Below are 16,421 nucleotides of genomic sequence, written 5' to 3' on the forward strand. Positions count from 1 at the left end.
TATTAATTATTTTTTTCATATTTTAACTTTTAATTACTTAAAAAATAATATTTTATTGATATATATATATAATCAAGATCCCTTCTAAAGACTTGGTACGATAAAGATGTGTAGTATACGTCATTGTACAACTGGGTTGCTGCTTTTCTCTTCTTTTTCAGAATATATATCAAACAAAATCAACATATTATTGGCATAAACAATGGATGAATCATGGGAAAACTGGTTTCCGATTTGGTAAACAAGATCCACTGCATCAGAATCATGCAACCAAACATCGTACGATAAATCATTTGGTTCTTCTGAAAATGATTTTCATTTTTGCAGGAAATGGGTGATGATGATGAGTTTCATTTGTTCGTTGAACACGAGATGAACTCTCTCGAGGAAGAATTGATGAAGGAAGAGAGTGGTTCAGGTTTTGGTATCAACAAAAACAACAACAACATGGGCGATGGTTCGTGTTTGAAAAAGAGCACACAACGTGCGAATTCTGGTTCGGAGAAACAGGTATTTTCATCCTGCACTCTCGCTTTTGAAGACTCCACTGTGGTTTCAAATGTTGCTGATGCAGCATTCCATGCAAAGCCTGAAAAGAAAAAAAGCACTTTTCAGACGGAACAGCACATCATGGCCGAGAGGAAGAGGAGAGAGAAAATCAGCACTATGATGATAGAACTTTCAACCATGCTTCCTGGTTTGAAAAAGGTAAAAGGAAAATAGTTTTTTAATAATTTTTTTTATAACATTTTGATAATATATATTGATTATGATATATTAACAGTTCTTTTAACAATATTTTCATAATAAATTATGTGTCACTTATTTTTATTAGTATGTATATTTGTAATGGATGAATCATGAAATATCACATAAGCTATTGTAAAAGAATAGTTGTTTAAAAAAACATTTTCTAATACGAATAATAATATTTTGACAATATTTTTTTATAACATTTTAACATCATTTATGTGTCATTCTGTGATTGGTCCAAAATTATTAATAATAATCATAAATATTAACATGTATCAATCACAAAATAACATATTGATTATGTTAAAATGTTGTCGAAAAAATGTTGTGAAAGTATCATTGTCCATATTGAAAGTATCTGAAACATTTTGTGTGTGGTTAAAAGTAAAATAGTTGTATGTATGTGCAGTTGGACAAGATATCTATCGTTGGAAAAACGATCGATTATGTGAAACATTTACAGAATCGTGTAAATGATTTGCAAGAACAGAAACGTAAGACAGAATCTGTAAAGTGCTGCAAAAACAAGGGATCCAATGTTAATATTTCAGAAAAATTTCCGAAAGTCGATGCAAGTGTTTCAGGTAAAGATGTAAGAATCAGAGTTATTTGTGACAGACGAGAACACATTGTAACAAAGCTATTTTCGAAGCTTGAATCTCACCATCTCTCCATAGTTTGTAGCAGTGTTCTGCCATTGGGAAGTTCTGCTCTAAACATTTCTATCATTTGCCAGGTACAATCTAATATCATCCATGCAAAAGGAAAAATATTATTAACTAGGGTTTCTTTAGAGGAAACTTCTCCATAAATATGTCTTAAATTAAAGTTAATAATAGAATTTTTTTTTCCTGCAAATAACATTTATAAATTAGCTCTTACATCAATTAATTTATGAAAAAATTGATGTCATTTTTTCTTATTTTTTTCTAGAAATAATTATAAAGATTTTCTTTCTAACATACTCGTGTCATTATGTAATCAAGTTTTGCAATATATTGTTGTGCAGGTGGAACATGTCAGCATGGCAATACATGAGTTAGTGAATATTTTAAATGAGGATTTATTGAAATTATATAACTTGCAATAACATTATGTTAGTGAAGAATTTTGTGTTCATTTATATTGATGTGTATTAGGTAGGCAAAACCTTGCCTCACCATAAAACTTCTTTGTATTATTTACTCATTCATGATTTAATTAGTGTGTTTTATTCTCCCTGGGGAATTATGTATTTATTGATGAAATTTTAGTTAATAATAACAATTCATTAATAAAATAGATTTATTGACTGAAAATAATAATCAATTTTAGAATTTTTTATAGTTAATTGACATTTTTTATCAATAATCTTAATTTTAAATGTGAGGTTAATAATTTACAGTTTTAATATATAGGATTTACTGACTTAGATAACCTCTCTATTAAATTTTAGTTAACAAAAAACTCTATTCATAAAAAAATATACTTTAAACATATATATATTTAAATAATTTTCATTTTTAATTTAAAATAAAATAAAAATGATTCAAATATTTTTAACTTCAAAACTTAAAATTTACAATATATAAAAATATTTTTGTGAACTAAAATTTGATAGACTACATAATTTAACAAATCATATATATATATATATATATATATATATATATATATATATATATAACTTTATTTAGGTAAATTCATTTATAATGGATTTGTCAATAAAATTCGTTAATAATTAAATTTTAATAGTAAATTAAAATCTCTCGCCATTTTCTTTTGGATTTTGATTTTTATCGATAAAATTCATTACTGACATTATTTGATAATTGAGTTTTAATGATAGTAACGTGTGCACCGTATATAAAGTGACGTTTATATAGTATATACGGATAACATCAATATCATCATTATATACACAGGATAATGTGACGTTTCAAAGAGATAAGTTTTCATCAATTAAAACTAACCTAATTCTTTTAATGGAAAACAAATCTAATGAAAGTTGTAACACATAAAAACAACATTATTTACCTTATATTATGAAATTTACAATTATCATTATTATAATTAATTTTTAAATAAATACATCATCATTTCACTTATATTTTCTTTTTTATTATTATCCATTTATATATATAATTTTATACTTCAATATAATTTATTTTTAATAATGACAATTTAAAATATATAAAATATTGTGATATCATAAAAAAATTAACAAACATTTTGTTTATATATTAAAAATATATTTAAGGGCATTAAACTATAAGACAATCCTACATTTAAAATTAGCCTAAAATCTTATTTTCGTTTTTATTATAATTTACTCAATTTAGTTTTTTTATTTTCTAATTTAGTTAAATATTTGTTAAAATAATTCATATTCATATTATTTTTTTATTTATCACGTATTAGTTTGTAATATTTTTAATTTTTTTGTTTATTTTTTTATTTTTTCACGTGTTGAAATCTCGTTGTGTCACGTGATAATATCAATGTCACATGTTACGTGACATATCATGTTAATGTCAATATTACGTATTAATGTCAATACTATATGACAATATCACGATGTTAATATTTCATATATTAGTGATAATGTTACATGACAATATTTTGTATATTTAATTCGATTTTTCCAAATTCAAAATTTTGACTCAATTGAGTCATAACTTTTCCTGGAATAATTTTATTCATCTTAAATACGTTAGTTATTATAAATACGTTAGTTATTATTACACAAATTTACTTAAATATTGAAATGGATTTAAATGTATAAAATGCATGTTAATAAACAATTATTTTATTCTATGATTTAATGGTAAAAGAATTAATCACAGAAATAGTTTCAATAAATAGCTGTATTTTTTATTAAAATTAATTAATAATACGAATTGATAAATTTTTTATATTGAATTGGATCATGATTAAAATTGGAACAATTATAAAATAAAATAACTTTTCTAGTAATATTATTATACGTGCTCAATTGCCATTATCAATTATAAATTAAAATAATTTTGCAGGTATTTAATTGAGTCATTGGTAGCTGAGTTACTGATCAAGTTTGGGGTGTTAAATATATTTGGGCAATTCTTTTGGGTTAAGATACCACGGGGTCAGCGAATTTAGACTTGTACTTCCTACACTCTCAGAATTACTATATGCACGTCATATGAATAGCAAAAAGATTAAAATACCCTTGTTTTACAACTTAATCCTCAACATTAATTCTTTCGCACTGTAAATCTCCACTGTAGTACACCTCATTACTCCTACTGCACCCCTTTGGTTGTTGAGTATTAGGTTGATTCTTAAGAAGAGTTTTAAAAACACAAATGAAGACCAAATGTGTTTGATGATGTTTGAAGATGCTCACGTTGAATTTTTGAGTTTTAAAATCTAGGGTTAAATATGTTTTTAATCTCTTAAGTATCATGCTATTTTGGGTTTTGTTCCTCTTTCAAAGGTTTGTTCATTTTTATCTTCTTCCTTAGGAAACTCGAATTTTTATTGTTCAAAAAGTAACGACGTTAAATTTTTTCTAAGGTGGCTAACGGTGTGCCACGTTTGATGCTAACTTCCATGTTAAGTGTTTGCCACAACGTTAAATTTTATTTTTTTTAAATTAGAATAGGTGTTTCTTGAAAAATTAGGGTTCTTTCCTTATCTTCAATAAAACAAAGTTGGGATCTTTTATGTATTTTTGAAATCCATGGCGAGAGCAACGACAATTCTCGTTCCAGCAACAACAATTCGTGTTCTAGCAAATCTATCAGCGCCATAACGTGTAGGGGAATCCCCCCAGATCGAGAGAATCATCCTCCCTCGGTGAGAGCCTGCAGAACTTGTCTGGTGCCTAAACCTCGTTGTCGCAGGGTCGTCCTAGGATTATCGGCGGCACGAACACCTTGTTGCAGGGCATTTTCGGGAAAAAGATGAGGAAAGAGGGTACAAAGTTGATGATGATGTTTTCAGCTGGGTTCTTGAAGACTTACAACGTGGAGGATTTGGGGAAGAAATTGAGGATGCTAAGGTCGGAGGGAAAGGAAAAGGGTTGGTGAGATTGAGGAAGATGGAGGAGGAGGAGGAGCAAGTCCGTTCCAATACCTGTGATTCTACTATTGTGGATTTCCATGGATGAAAATGAACTGTTATCATTCAACACTTACAAGCAGTAAAATCCAGTATTGTTTTGTTGATCCAAATAAATAAGCATACCAGTAGCTTTGACTAGTTAAAATTAATATGTATAAATAAACAAAACTTATTAACAAACTAATGTGTAGAATTTTTTTTCTTTAGAAATATTTTGAAGAAGTTTATCTAAATAGGTTGAACATACTAAAAGCAAAATGTTAATTTTGTCCTTTGATATGTCAAGCATGAGGTTCAACAACTTTAATGGTTTAGCATAAACAATTAACTTGAAACCTGTGAAGCAGCTGCAGAAACAGTTTCTCTCATGCCAAAAGCTTGTGTTTGGGATGTTGAAGAAGATCGAACAACCATGAAACCTACACCCCCTATGCCACTTGATGCTAAGAGAACAACACCACTTGATGCCACCACTGCAACCGTTGAAGCCGAGCGTCGTTCCGACGAATAGCATCTGCCTCGTTGTGGCTTTTAGGCTGGTGTTGAAGCATGATAGGGTCCTGAAAGAACTGCAACGACAAACGCAAATCTTGTTGTCTCAAATCCAGTGCACCAGAGGCTAACTCTAAAATGACGTCATGGCACACACTTAACATGAAAGTTAGCAACGTGGCACACACTTAACATGGAAGCTAGCATCATATGTGGCACACTGTTAGTCATCTCAAAGAAAATTTAACGTCGTTGCTTTTTGAGGACGAAAAATGCGAGTTTCCTAAGGAAGATGATGAAAATCAACAAACCTTTGAAAGAGGGACGAAACCCAAAATAACATAATACTTGAGACTGAAAACATATGTAACCCTAAAATCTAACATTCTTTTATCAATATTTGAGTCTTTTTCGAAAAGTAATTATAACAACTTATAAAATAGAACATTAGAGTTGATAGGTATTTTAAAATAATGAGACCGACTATTTTAATGTTAAAAATTCAATAATATAAATAAAATTTTATAAATGTGTTTTATTATCTAAAACACTTATCATCTCTCTAAAACCTTTTCTCTAGGCTTCTTCTTCCTTTTGTCTAAGATTGTAAGCGTATAAGTTATCTTTTTGAAGATCATGAGGCGCTCAAAACGATCACAATAGTGAGGCCTACAACATCACCCAATCAGTTTTTCCTATAAAGTAAGTTAATTTATACTCCTTTTTTTAATTTATGTTTAAAAGCCACATGCATGTAGGTTTGATGCATGTGTCATCAAACCTCTTTTTGTAGTTTCTTGTCGAGGACCTACCTTGGTCATAATTATGTGGTCTGTAGGTGCTACTAGAGTTATATGAGTTGACGGAGAAGGTTTTGATCTTATAGAATTGTTTGAACAGGTAAGAAAGGTTAATTGATTGTTTATAAAGTAGTAGTAAACTAAGAATTTTTTTTTTGTGTTTTTATTGTATTGAAATTGAATTGATTTGGTACTTTTGATGAATATGAATATATGTTAGTAAGATTTTTATATTATATAATCACTTTTGAATGTCATTTTTCAGGTTTTTATATTATATAATAATAATAATATATAATAATATTTGAAATACTAGTAATAATAATAATAGTAATATTATATCATAATCATAATAATATTTAATCAAAATAGTTATAAAAGTAATAATATTAGTAATAATTATATTTGTAAGAACCTAAAAATATATATGTATATATTAAAAGAGGATGGGGTGAAAACATTATTAAGAAAAAGGGGAGGGGCTTTTTATTAAAAAGAAAACAGTTTTATAGTTTCTGCTAAACTTTTAGAAAAAGAAGCTGAACTCATTTTCTTAAAAGTGTTCCTCTCTCTAGAAAGCTTCTTCTTCTTCCTTTACCTTCTCTCTAATCTCCACATTGCACCAGCCATTGCATTGTCATTTAGGTGTCGTCCCCGCGTTCCCAGAGTCGGGAGCTCCGTTTTGAACCGAACGTTTTCTTCATTCCTACTGGTAAGTCGTTTTTCCCCTTCTCCTCCATTGTCTTTGAATCTAGGGCATGCCACTTTACTGGTTGCATGCAGTTGGTAACTTTTTCCTTTAGTTCCTTGTTCATTCTAGCTCTAAGAGTTGTACTCTACCCAATTTGGTGGTTTGTAGGTCCTGTTGAACTTGTTTCTGTGCGAGGGTTACTATTTTGGGGCTTCTTCTAAAGTGTTGTGCTTATAACCACCAAGGTAAGGGGAGCTAGTTCTACTCTTGATTTTACTGTTGGAGTGAATGCATGATAAAATTTGTAGTGGTATGTTGTGGAAGCATGAACTTAGTTCTAGTTAAACTTGAAATGCATGTATGGAAGTGTGTGTTATGTGAATTTGGTGATTAAGGGCTATCAACTGTTTGGAATGACTTAGAATGATGGAATTGTGTATGTTGAAACTGTTTTGGCATGAAAATTTTGTGATAGTGCTGTTAGAAAGGAAATCAAGTGTCTTTAAGGTCAATTTTAGGCCATTTTGGAGGAAGTGAGGTAGTGAATTTGAGAGTTAGGAGTTCTGGGTATAATTGGGCTATTGGGGGCAGTCTTAGCAAGTGGATTGTGACTTGTTTGAGTCACCAAATTGGTCAGAATAGGTACAAATTGTTAGAATTGGGTTTGGGGTCTTCTAATTATTGAGTTAGATGTTTTGAAGTAGAAATTGAGTTGGTTTAGTACATCTAATTCCCATCCAAATGACCAATGTAATACTTTACTTTCATCTATAAACATGTTTCATATCAATATTAGTGTTACAAATTTTAATTTGTTCATTTGGATATGTCTAAGATGCACCAAAACCAGAAAAATCACGTTGCTATCAAAAACTGATAAGAATAATCGATTATCTCACTTGATAATCGATTATTTTAGTCAGAGAGTTGTATCCTCTTCAAAGCTTTCGCAAATAATCGATTATCACATATGATAATCAATTATTGTCGTCGGAAAATCATCCAGGATAGTTTTTGATAGTTTGTGGGGTTCTGGATGTCCGTTTTGGACATTCTTTAGGTCGTTTTTGGGGTTTTTGACCCTTCCGGAGCCACTGGTGAGGGTTTCCAAGCTGTTTGAATTACTTAAGTATTGAAAATTAAAAGTCCTAAAGAAATTTGTGTTAATAAGTGATGGTTTTGTGAAAGTATGTAATGTATGAGTGGTTTTTATGACATGGTTGATGTTGTATGATGGTGTATGGGTTTGGTATGAGACAATATAGTAAGAATGCACTTGAATGACTATGAAAGTTTATGTTTGGTGAATCAAAGTGGTTTATGAGGTCCATTATTGATCCAAGAGGAATATCATGTGATTTAAAGTGGTCGGATTGAATATGAAATTAAGATCTCTCGGTGGGATCAGTTAGTGTATTGAATGAATGTGAGAGGCTTCCATATGGGGGGTTATCCCTAACACTCCAACGGTCTTTCATTCTCACTTAGAGATGATTGACGCGTGTGGTGGGAGTAGTGGGAGGTCCTAGGGTAGGCGCTATAACTGAAGGTCTATTCCATGGTAACGGACTAGCCTTGTGTATGGTCGGGTGGAACCCCTCAGCAATGGCTTTGCAAAGCAGTAGGGGCCATCACAAGTTCACAACCCGCCCCAACTCTACATTCATTCCAAGTCCGGACGTGTCTAGAGTCTTAACATGATAGGATGCTTGTTTTGATGAGTTTTATGAAATAAATGCTTATGTTTATGATGACTAAGGTGTTTATGTGTGTATGGATATTATGGAAAATGCTAGATTGATTGAAAATGAATTGTATGATTGTTTGAGACCTAGCTCACCCTTGCATTTGTATGTGTTGCATGTGTTTGCTTTCCCCCTTGCGATGATCATCCAATCCTTTGGATGTGAGCAATAGGTGATGATGTACCTTTGGAGCAAGCTTTGGAAGTTGAGGAAGACCCAGCCCCTAGTGCTTAGGATTTATACTAGCTCTTATTTTAAATAGCTCTTTATTTTGAAAGACTTCTAGCCTTCATTTTATCATGATCTGTATTTTGGAAACACTCTTTAGGTCCCATTGAATCTTTATTCAATCATGTATTTTAGAGAATTATGAACTTGTACTTAAGTTTTAAAACTTCCCAGCCAGACTTGGATAACTGTACTCCTTAATCCTATCTATTGTGTACTCTCAAATTCTTCTAATTTATTCTTCTATTTCTTTCTTCAACGGCACTGGATCAAACGACATTCCTTCATCTGCTCCCGTATAACGAATTATACGATCATCGCACATACACAAACACAAACAAGTAGGGTGAGCTAACATGCAACAAATTATTTATAAAACATGCATAATTACTTCGATACAAACATCATATAATAATTATGTCAGACACCCTCATACCATCGTACCACAATTCCTATTGGACACTCGTCCCACAATACCCTATAAACACCACAATACCCAAAAGACACTCATCCGGATGATACGTTGATGAGCGGTCACGAGAGGTTATGCACTTGTAATGACTTCTACTTCTTCTTACAAATACACTTCCAAAATACTTCATACCATTCACAAGGTTAGTCCCCTCACTATGTCCAAAATCGGCACATAGACCAGGACCTCCTGCTCCTCTCACCACATAATTCATCCTTCTCTACTTGAAACTGGATGATTATTAGAAAATCAGGATAACCTCCAACTACGGGACCCTCAACATCAACATATACACAAATACCATAACATTACTGAATCTCTCCACGAGACTAATACCATACTCATATTCCTCAACTCACATTATACCCTTACAAAATCTCCCCATAATACTCATATCATGTTCAGACGCATAAATTCAATTGCAATATAATAAAATACAATATAATTCATAATTTCATATCTACCACAATAACATGAATTCATCAGACATTTCCATTCCAACAAGATATATTGCACAATAATTTAACAGTACAAAATCTGTTCAATAGGATTTAAGTTAAAAACTTGTCGAGTAGACTTCCAGGAAAGAGAGGTGCATCACAATGGACAACTTAAGTACCAAGTCTTTCCTTAGCCAAAGTGTTCCTCAACTAGTTTTTAACAAATTTCTTATTTACAGATTCAAAACAACAGCATATAAAATTAACACCGAATTTCAATATAGATATCAAAAATAGAAATTAAGCAATATTGAGATCCTTAAGAAGATACGAAATTAATATCTCTAAATCTGTAACTCCGACTTCAAATCTGAACGGTCAAAGTAATTCACTATGTGTTAGAAACTACATATTAAAATTTCGGGTTGATCCAACGGTTAACTAGATAGATATGGAGGTTTTACTGAGGTAACTCAGGGACAGAATTTTATGTGGTTTTCGGTTAAACTCAAATTGCGGAACAAATTCCTCTAGGCACAGACATTTTATTACAAATCTGAACGGTCAAGATGACTTACTATGTCTTATGAACTACATACTAAAGTTTGGGCTCAATCTAACAGTAAATGAAATATATATGAAGTTTTTACCATCATAACTTAAGAACAGAAATATTGTATTCATCAGATTTTTCAAACTTTCAAAATTAATTTCTCAAAACATAGACTTCCAATTACAAATCCGATCGGTCAAATTGTAGTAATATGTCCTAAGAATCATATATAAAACTTTCAGGTTGATCTAACGGTCGAATAAGTCAGAATCTATATTTTTCCGAGCGAATTCAGTAACAGAACTATAGGGGTAATTAATTTACTCAAAAATGCAGGATTTATTTCTCCAAGTACAGATATTTAATTACAAATCCGAACGGTCAAAGTGTATTAATATATCTTAGGAATCATATATCAAATTTTCAGGTTGATCAAACGGTCAAATAGGTCGCAATCTATATTTTACCGAGAGGACCCAGTAACCAAATTATAGGGGTATAATTTACTCAAACATGCAAAATTTATTTCTCCATGTATAGACTTCTAATTAATGATCCTAACGGTCAAAGTGAATAAATAGGTCTTAGGATTCATACATTAAACTTTTAGCTAAATCCAATGGTAAAAATAATTAAAAGGAAGATTTTACCACAGTAATGCAAAAATAAGAAAATTATAATCATGAAAACTAAATTTATACAAATGAATAGATAACCATTACCAACATTTTAACATATTCATAACTCATATTCATGATCATAACATGCATAAAAATCATATATAAAAAGGATTAGCTTCCCTATTCCAGACTTAATCTCGTGCTTTAGAAATTGTTCCCCGAAAACTTCCAGAATTTCCCCTTTGCAACTAGAATTTCCTCCAACTCTCTTCTTTCAAAATTTTTCTAAATTTTTGGTGCAAATTTTCAGCCTTCCCCATGCTTGCTATTTATAGTCCAAAAATTTTACTATTCATCATTCTTTTTAATATTATTTATTATTTTAATCTCACCACTTACATAATGGATTTACCACTTACATAATGGATTCACCACTTACATAATGGATTCATAATGGATTCCCCAATATTGACTTCAAATCTGAATGCTTTCTCCATTATCAATATTTTAAATTTTATTTTATTTATTTTTTTAAAATTTTTTTTTTATTTACCCAAAAGGTATAAAAGAGTTTGAACCCATCACCAAAATTTTCTACCAATTAAGCTAACAAAATTTCTTATTTAACTTCCACATTTTATATTATAAACTTATTATATTTTCCATTCAAAAAAACTATTTTTACTAATAAAATTGTAAATATTTTTTTCATGGGTCTTACAAATAATAATAATATTAATAGTATTATTTAATACTAGTAATATATAATAATAATATGATAATAAAATAACAATAATAATAGTAATAGTAATAATAGTATTAATTTTTGTAAATTAAAAAAGATAGTGAGAATATTTAAGAGTGACATTTTCACATATCAAGAAAAGTGATAGAGGTATTTTGGTAAATGACATAGGTTTTAGGATATGAAAGGATAAAAAAAAATCAAAAAGATTAATAGTGTCAAAATTATAAGTAGAGATAGATTGATACTTTTATTAGGTTTCCTTTTTTTATTGTGCTACCGTATCAGTTTCAGACTTCGTCAAATGTCAACAAAAAATGTAACCAATTGTAATATTTTAAGAATGTTAAAATTTCTTCTTTTAGTTATTTTTATTACATTGATTTATTTTTAGATTTAAAAAAAATAATTTTTATAATGGTTTCAATTGTATTATAGATAGATTAATCTTTTTCAAACTTAAACAATATTAAAAACAGAAGAGGAATTCTTTCTTTAAAAATTCTTTTAAAATCAATTAATTCATCAAAACCTACTTTATTCTTCAATTATCCTGATTTCAACATAAGTAAAGATTTTTTTTTTCAGAAATAAAATAAGTTAAAATAGTTATCATTAGCTATCTAGTGTTTATAATATTTTTTTTAAAATTTATACGCATATATATATATATATATATATATATATATATATATATATATATATACTAGTAAAAAATAATCTTGAAATGTTGTCACGATGAATAATCCAATTTAAAACAAGTATTTATAATTAAGACAACAAATAGGAATTAAAAACACTATTGTACCTCTCCTTCTTCGTATTCCAAATGTATATAATAACATATAATAGATATTTAATCATAGAATATAATATCTAAACAATTAATATAATATTAATAAAACCTGCAAAAATATCATGATTTTAACAATCACTCGTACGTATTTGAAGTAACATATTAAATGATAAATATTATGTGAAAAATCATAGTTTTTTATTTATTGTTGATATCTTTTACATATTTTAGCCAAGTATAAAAAATCTATAAATACAGTATAAATCTATATGAAGTATTAACTGACTTCGCATATTCACTTTTATATATTCATAATTATTTTATGCTTTTAACTTGAACATTAAATTTTTTTATGCAGGTAGATTTTCTATTTGCTTCACGTAGAATCTAATATTTAAAAACAACTATATTTAAAAGCTTAAAAAGAAAATTTGTTAAAAAGTAATTAAATTTAGGTACTTCCATTAATTGATTTAACTATAGTATTCAATTCCTATAAACTCTAACAAGAGATAATAACTTAACAAGAAACTATTTCAACCTTATTAAAAAATCTAAAGGTGGAATCTCTAAAAGTATAAGTGTAGAAAAAACTGTCACCATTAATTTCATTTACCTCTATTTAAATTAATCTAAGTGTCAGTACCATGTTTATGAAACAAAACAAAAAACAAAATCTTTCTACTCAAAAGTCAATACGATGTCTACTCCTTAGAATTATTTTTTTTATATTACCCTTCTTTTGTCCAAATCAAATTATTTGATTATAATATATGCAAGACTCTGACCATTCAAAAACGTATAAGATGTGATATAACCTATGACAAAAATATAAATAATTGTAATTCAAACAAATAGTTAATTCATATAATTGAGACCACTATTTTAAATTTTTTATAGTAAGTTGCATTATTATTATAATAGTTATTATTAAGATTATGTAAGTCATGTCTTCATCTGCTTAAAACTTTCTAATATCAGCTAATCAAACAAATGTCCGTGACTAACCCAAATTACATTTCTTTGAAGGTAAACGGAATCTTTCCTGATTTTCAAATAATTTTGGCTTGAAATTATGCATCATATTTCTTAAAAATAGAATAATTATAATTGTTACTACAGGATGAGAACTTACCGATCGGGTATTACTACGACTTAAGTCACATGAACCGATCAGTCCAGTCGGAGTACGAAAGAGAACTACACAGCTGATCGGACACGAGTTGAGCAGAATTAAAGCATAATCAATACGATAACTGTTATTGATGAGTGATTAATGTTAGCATTAATGACCATTAAAAGGTAAATTAAAAGTCTGATTCTTTTAAACTTTATAAGTAGAGGTTTAATTTCGATGTAACAGACACTTTTTCGTAATTGAATTACTTTAGATCTCCATACAAAAATTCTATCTTGAGTGTCGGAGTGTCTTTTGCAGGTCATTTATCCTCAAATCGATCTGAAAACAGGAATGTTGAGCAAGAATCATCATCGTCCCAAAGCAGCAAAAATATATATATTAAAAGAATATTCTTATTACAATTGACGTTGATATCAAATTCTTATATCAATAGTTTTGAATTTTACTTACTTAAAGGAGAATTTTTTATTAGTAAGTTTTCTTATATTTATAATTTTATATTCCTACTTATTTGAACATGGGAGAATCGTCTGTGACTCAGTTTTCTCTTTATTTTTATTAATTGTTTGGCAGTCAACTTTTATGCTCCATAGTTCGTTTTTGTTAAGAACAAATATATTTTTGCAAAAAAAAAATATAACTATAAAAAGTTTGAGTTTTAAAATAGACATTTAATTAAGAAATGGTTCTTGAGAATGCTACACTCATATGGAAGTTCTTAAAACGATTATACCAAACATTAGAATTTAATGTTGTCAATGATTTTCCATCAACTTAAATAATTCACTCACCAAACTTGCCCTTAAATTTCTTGACACTCTGGAAGCTTAGCCACTTCTTCGACAATAAGTTACATAAATTGTTGGACAAAAAGCAAAAATAGACAAAGAAAAAATCATAATAATTTGAGATTGATGAATTGTTGTTTTCATGCATGTTAGATTTTTCTTAACAAAGTGAGACATGTAAGTTGACAAAAAAATAAGTTATGATATATTTTAAAAAACTATATATATTTTTTTAAAAAGGCTTATAGTGTAAAATGTAACTATTTATGTTTTTTCTTCAAATTATAGTTATTATGTACACAGTTTTATATTTTAGAAATGTTGTATATTTTAATTATCTGTGTTATAAAGAATTAGAAGTATAAAACTGCAAAGTTAACATCAATTATTTTTATCTCATTGTTGCATGTATTTAAATAAATGTGTTTGCGAACTAGTTTTTTTGTGGAGATAAAAGTAAAAATAATAAAGTTAATCAATTACATACATAATTGATGATGTAAATATGTATATAGCAATATGTTTTAAATTTACACCTGTACACACTTATTAAAAAAAAAAGAGAGCATCGTATACTTATATATAATGAAGTTATATATACCTTGTAACATCCCAAAATATATACAGTCATCAACTATATACTTAGAATAATCACATATATTAATAATTCAAAACAGTTTTAAAAGTGAAGGAAACATATTTAAATAAATGGCCGAACGGCCTTTCATGTACATAATTTAAGAGCTTTCACAAAAGATAAGGACGAACGATTTACAAAACAATGACCGAACGTCCAACTATAAACAAACCATAAAAGTGCGCTCGCTCACAGCCACTCGCTAATCTAACTAAAAACCGAACGCCTCTACTGTTCGGCCTTCACTTCCACTTCTACGAAGTTGGTGTCCTCCAAATTTTCTTCTTCCAGTGTTTCTTCCAGTAACGCCTCTCCATCTGCTCACATCCACACGGATGATCATCGCATAGACAAGACGAAGGTTCAAGGACGAACGACAACACAAGGAAAAGACACAGGGTAAGCTTATTGAATTTAATTCAAACCACAACATACAGTTCATACATCTTAATTCCAGCCAGTAAGTTCACAACATATACATTCAATTCATACGTAAATTTCATCCAAACTCGTGATACTAGACTGACCGTCCGGACTGTATGAATCCTGTGTAGCTAAGGCGTCCGTGCACTCAGGTGGGGTAACTGGAATGCTCATCAGTAGCCACCTAAGGTTAGTCTGTTCTGTCCAAGTTACAGTTATGGACTAGACCTCCTGCCATTCCCACACATGACCTACTCCTCTCTACTTGAGAACGAGCACTCATGGAATATCAGGATGGATCACCATCTAAGCTTACCACGTTCATACTTACCAATCTCAATATCCAATCAAGAGTCGTTCCACCCTGGAACGCTCGTTCAAAATCCACAATCACAATTTCAGTTCTCATGGTGTTCGCACATCTTAATTCATCCTCTTAAATATATTTTCATTCTATGTTCCACTCTCTTAAAAAAACGAACGTTCCCTCCTCTTCATAACGAGGACGAACGTCGAGGGCAATACCGAGAAAGACTTCTTTGAATTAGTTAAATGAACTAACCCTATTACGATCGGAAAGTACTTAGAATAATTTAAGTTCAATGACTCTGGAAAGAATCCAATGGATAGATACCTCACAACTTGGTTGAGTAAAATAAACCAAACACAATTTAATTCAGGGGACAAACCGCCAGTCAATGACCGAGCGCGAAAGTAGGCGTTTAATAAATTTTTGGACGAACGTCAATAATTATATTGGACGAACGCTATTTAAAATTTAGGACGAACGCTTATGGGAATTCAGGACAAGCGCTATTCTTGCTCGTTGCAATTCACGGAAATGGACTAGCGTTCGGTCTGAGACATAGCGCCACTTAGGACGAACGCTCAAATAGATGACCGAGCACAATTTAGGACGAACGCTCAGTGTAAGACCGAGCGCTACTTAAGACGAACGCTTGGTATAAACCGAGCGCTATTAGGACGAACGCTCAAATAGCATTTCAAAAGGGG

At 29.9% G+C, this 16,421-nt stretch overlaps 1 protein-coding gene across 1 annotated transcript; it reads left to right on the forward strand.

The window, feature by feature from the left end:
* Positions 1–224: 224 nt before the first annotated feature.
* Positions 225–1,966, forward strand: LOC124834675 (transcription factor bHLH18-like). The gene is made up of 3 exons (XM_047309427.2): positions 225–708; positions 1,163–1,489; positions 1,763–1,966. Exons 1-3 carry the CDS (start codon positions 331–333, stop codon positions 1,841–1,843), a joined length of 786 nt encoding a protein of 261 aa, XP_047165383.2. The 5' UTR covers positions 225–330; the 3' UTR covers positions 1,844–1,966.
* The last annotated feature ends 14,455 nt before the right edge of the window (positions 1,967–16,421 follow it).

The sequence above is a fragment of the Vigna umbellata genome, chromosome 7, assembly GCF_029865625.1.
Source record: "Vigna umbellata cultivar VRB3 chromosome 7, Vumbellata_1.0, whole genome shotgun sequence".
Lineage (NCBI taxonomy): Eukaryota > Viridiplantae > Streptophyta > Magnoliopsida > Fabales > Fabaceae > Vigna > Vigna umbellata.

Coding starts and splice junctions, on each gene's coding strand:
- LOC124834675 (XM_047309427.2), top strand. CDS start 331: ATGGGTGATGATGATGAGTTTCATTTGTTCGTTGAACACGAGATGAAC. Junction 709..1,162: donor TGCTTCCTGGTTTGAAAAAG/GTAAAAGGAAAA, acceptor ATGTATGTGCAG/TTGGACAAGATATCTATCGT. Junction 1,490..1,762: donor ACATTTCTATCATTTGCCAG/GTACAATCTAAT, acceptor ATTGTTGTGCAG/GTGGAACATGTCAGCATGGC.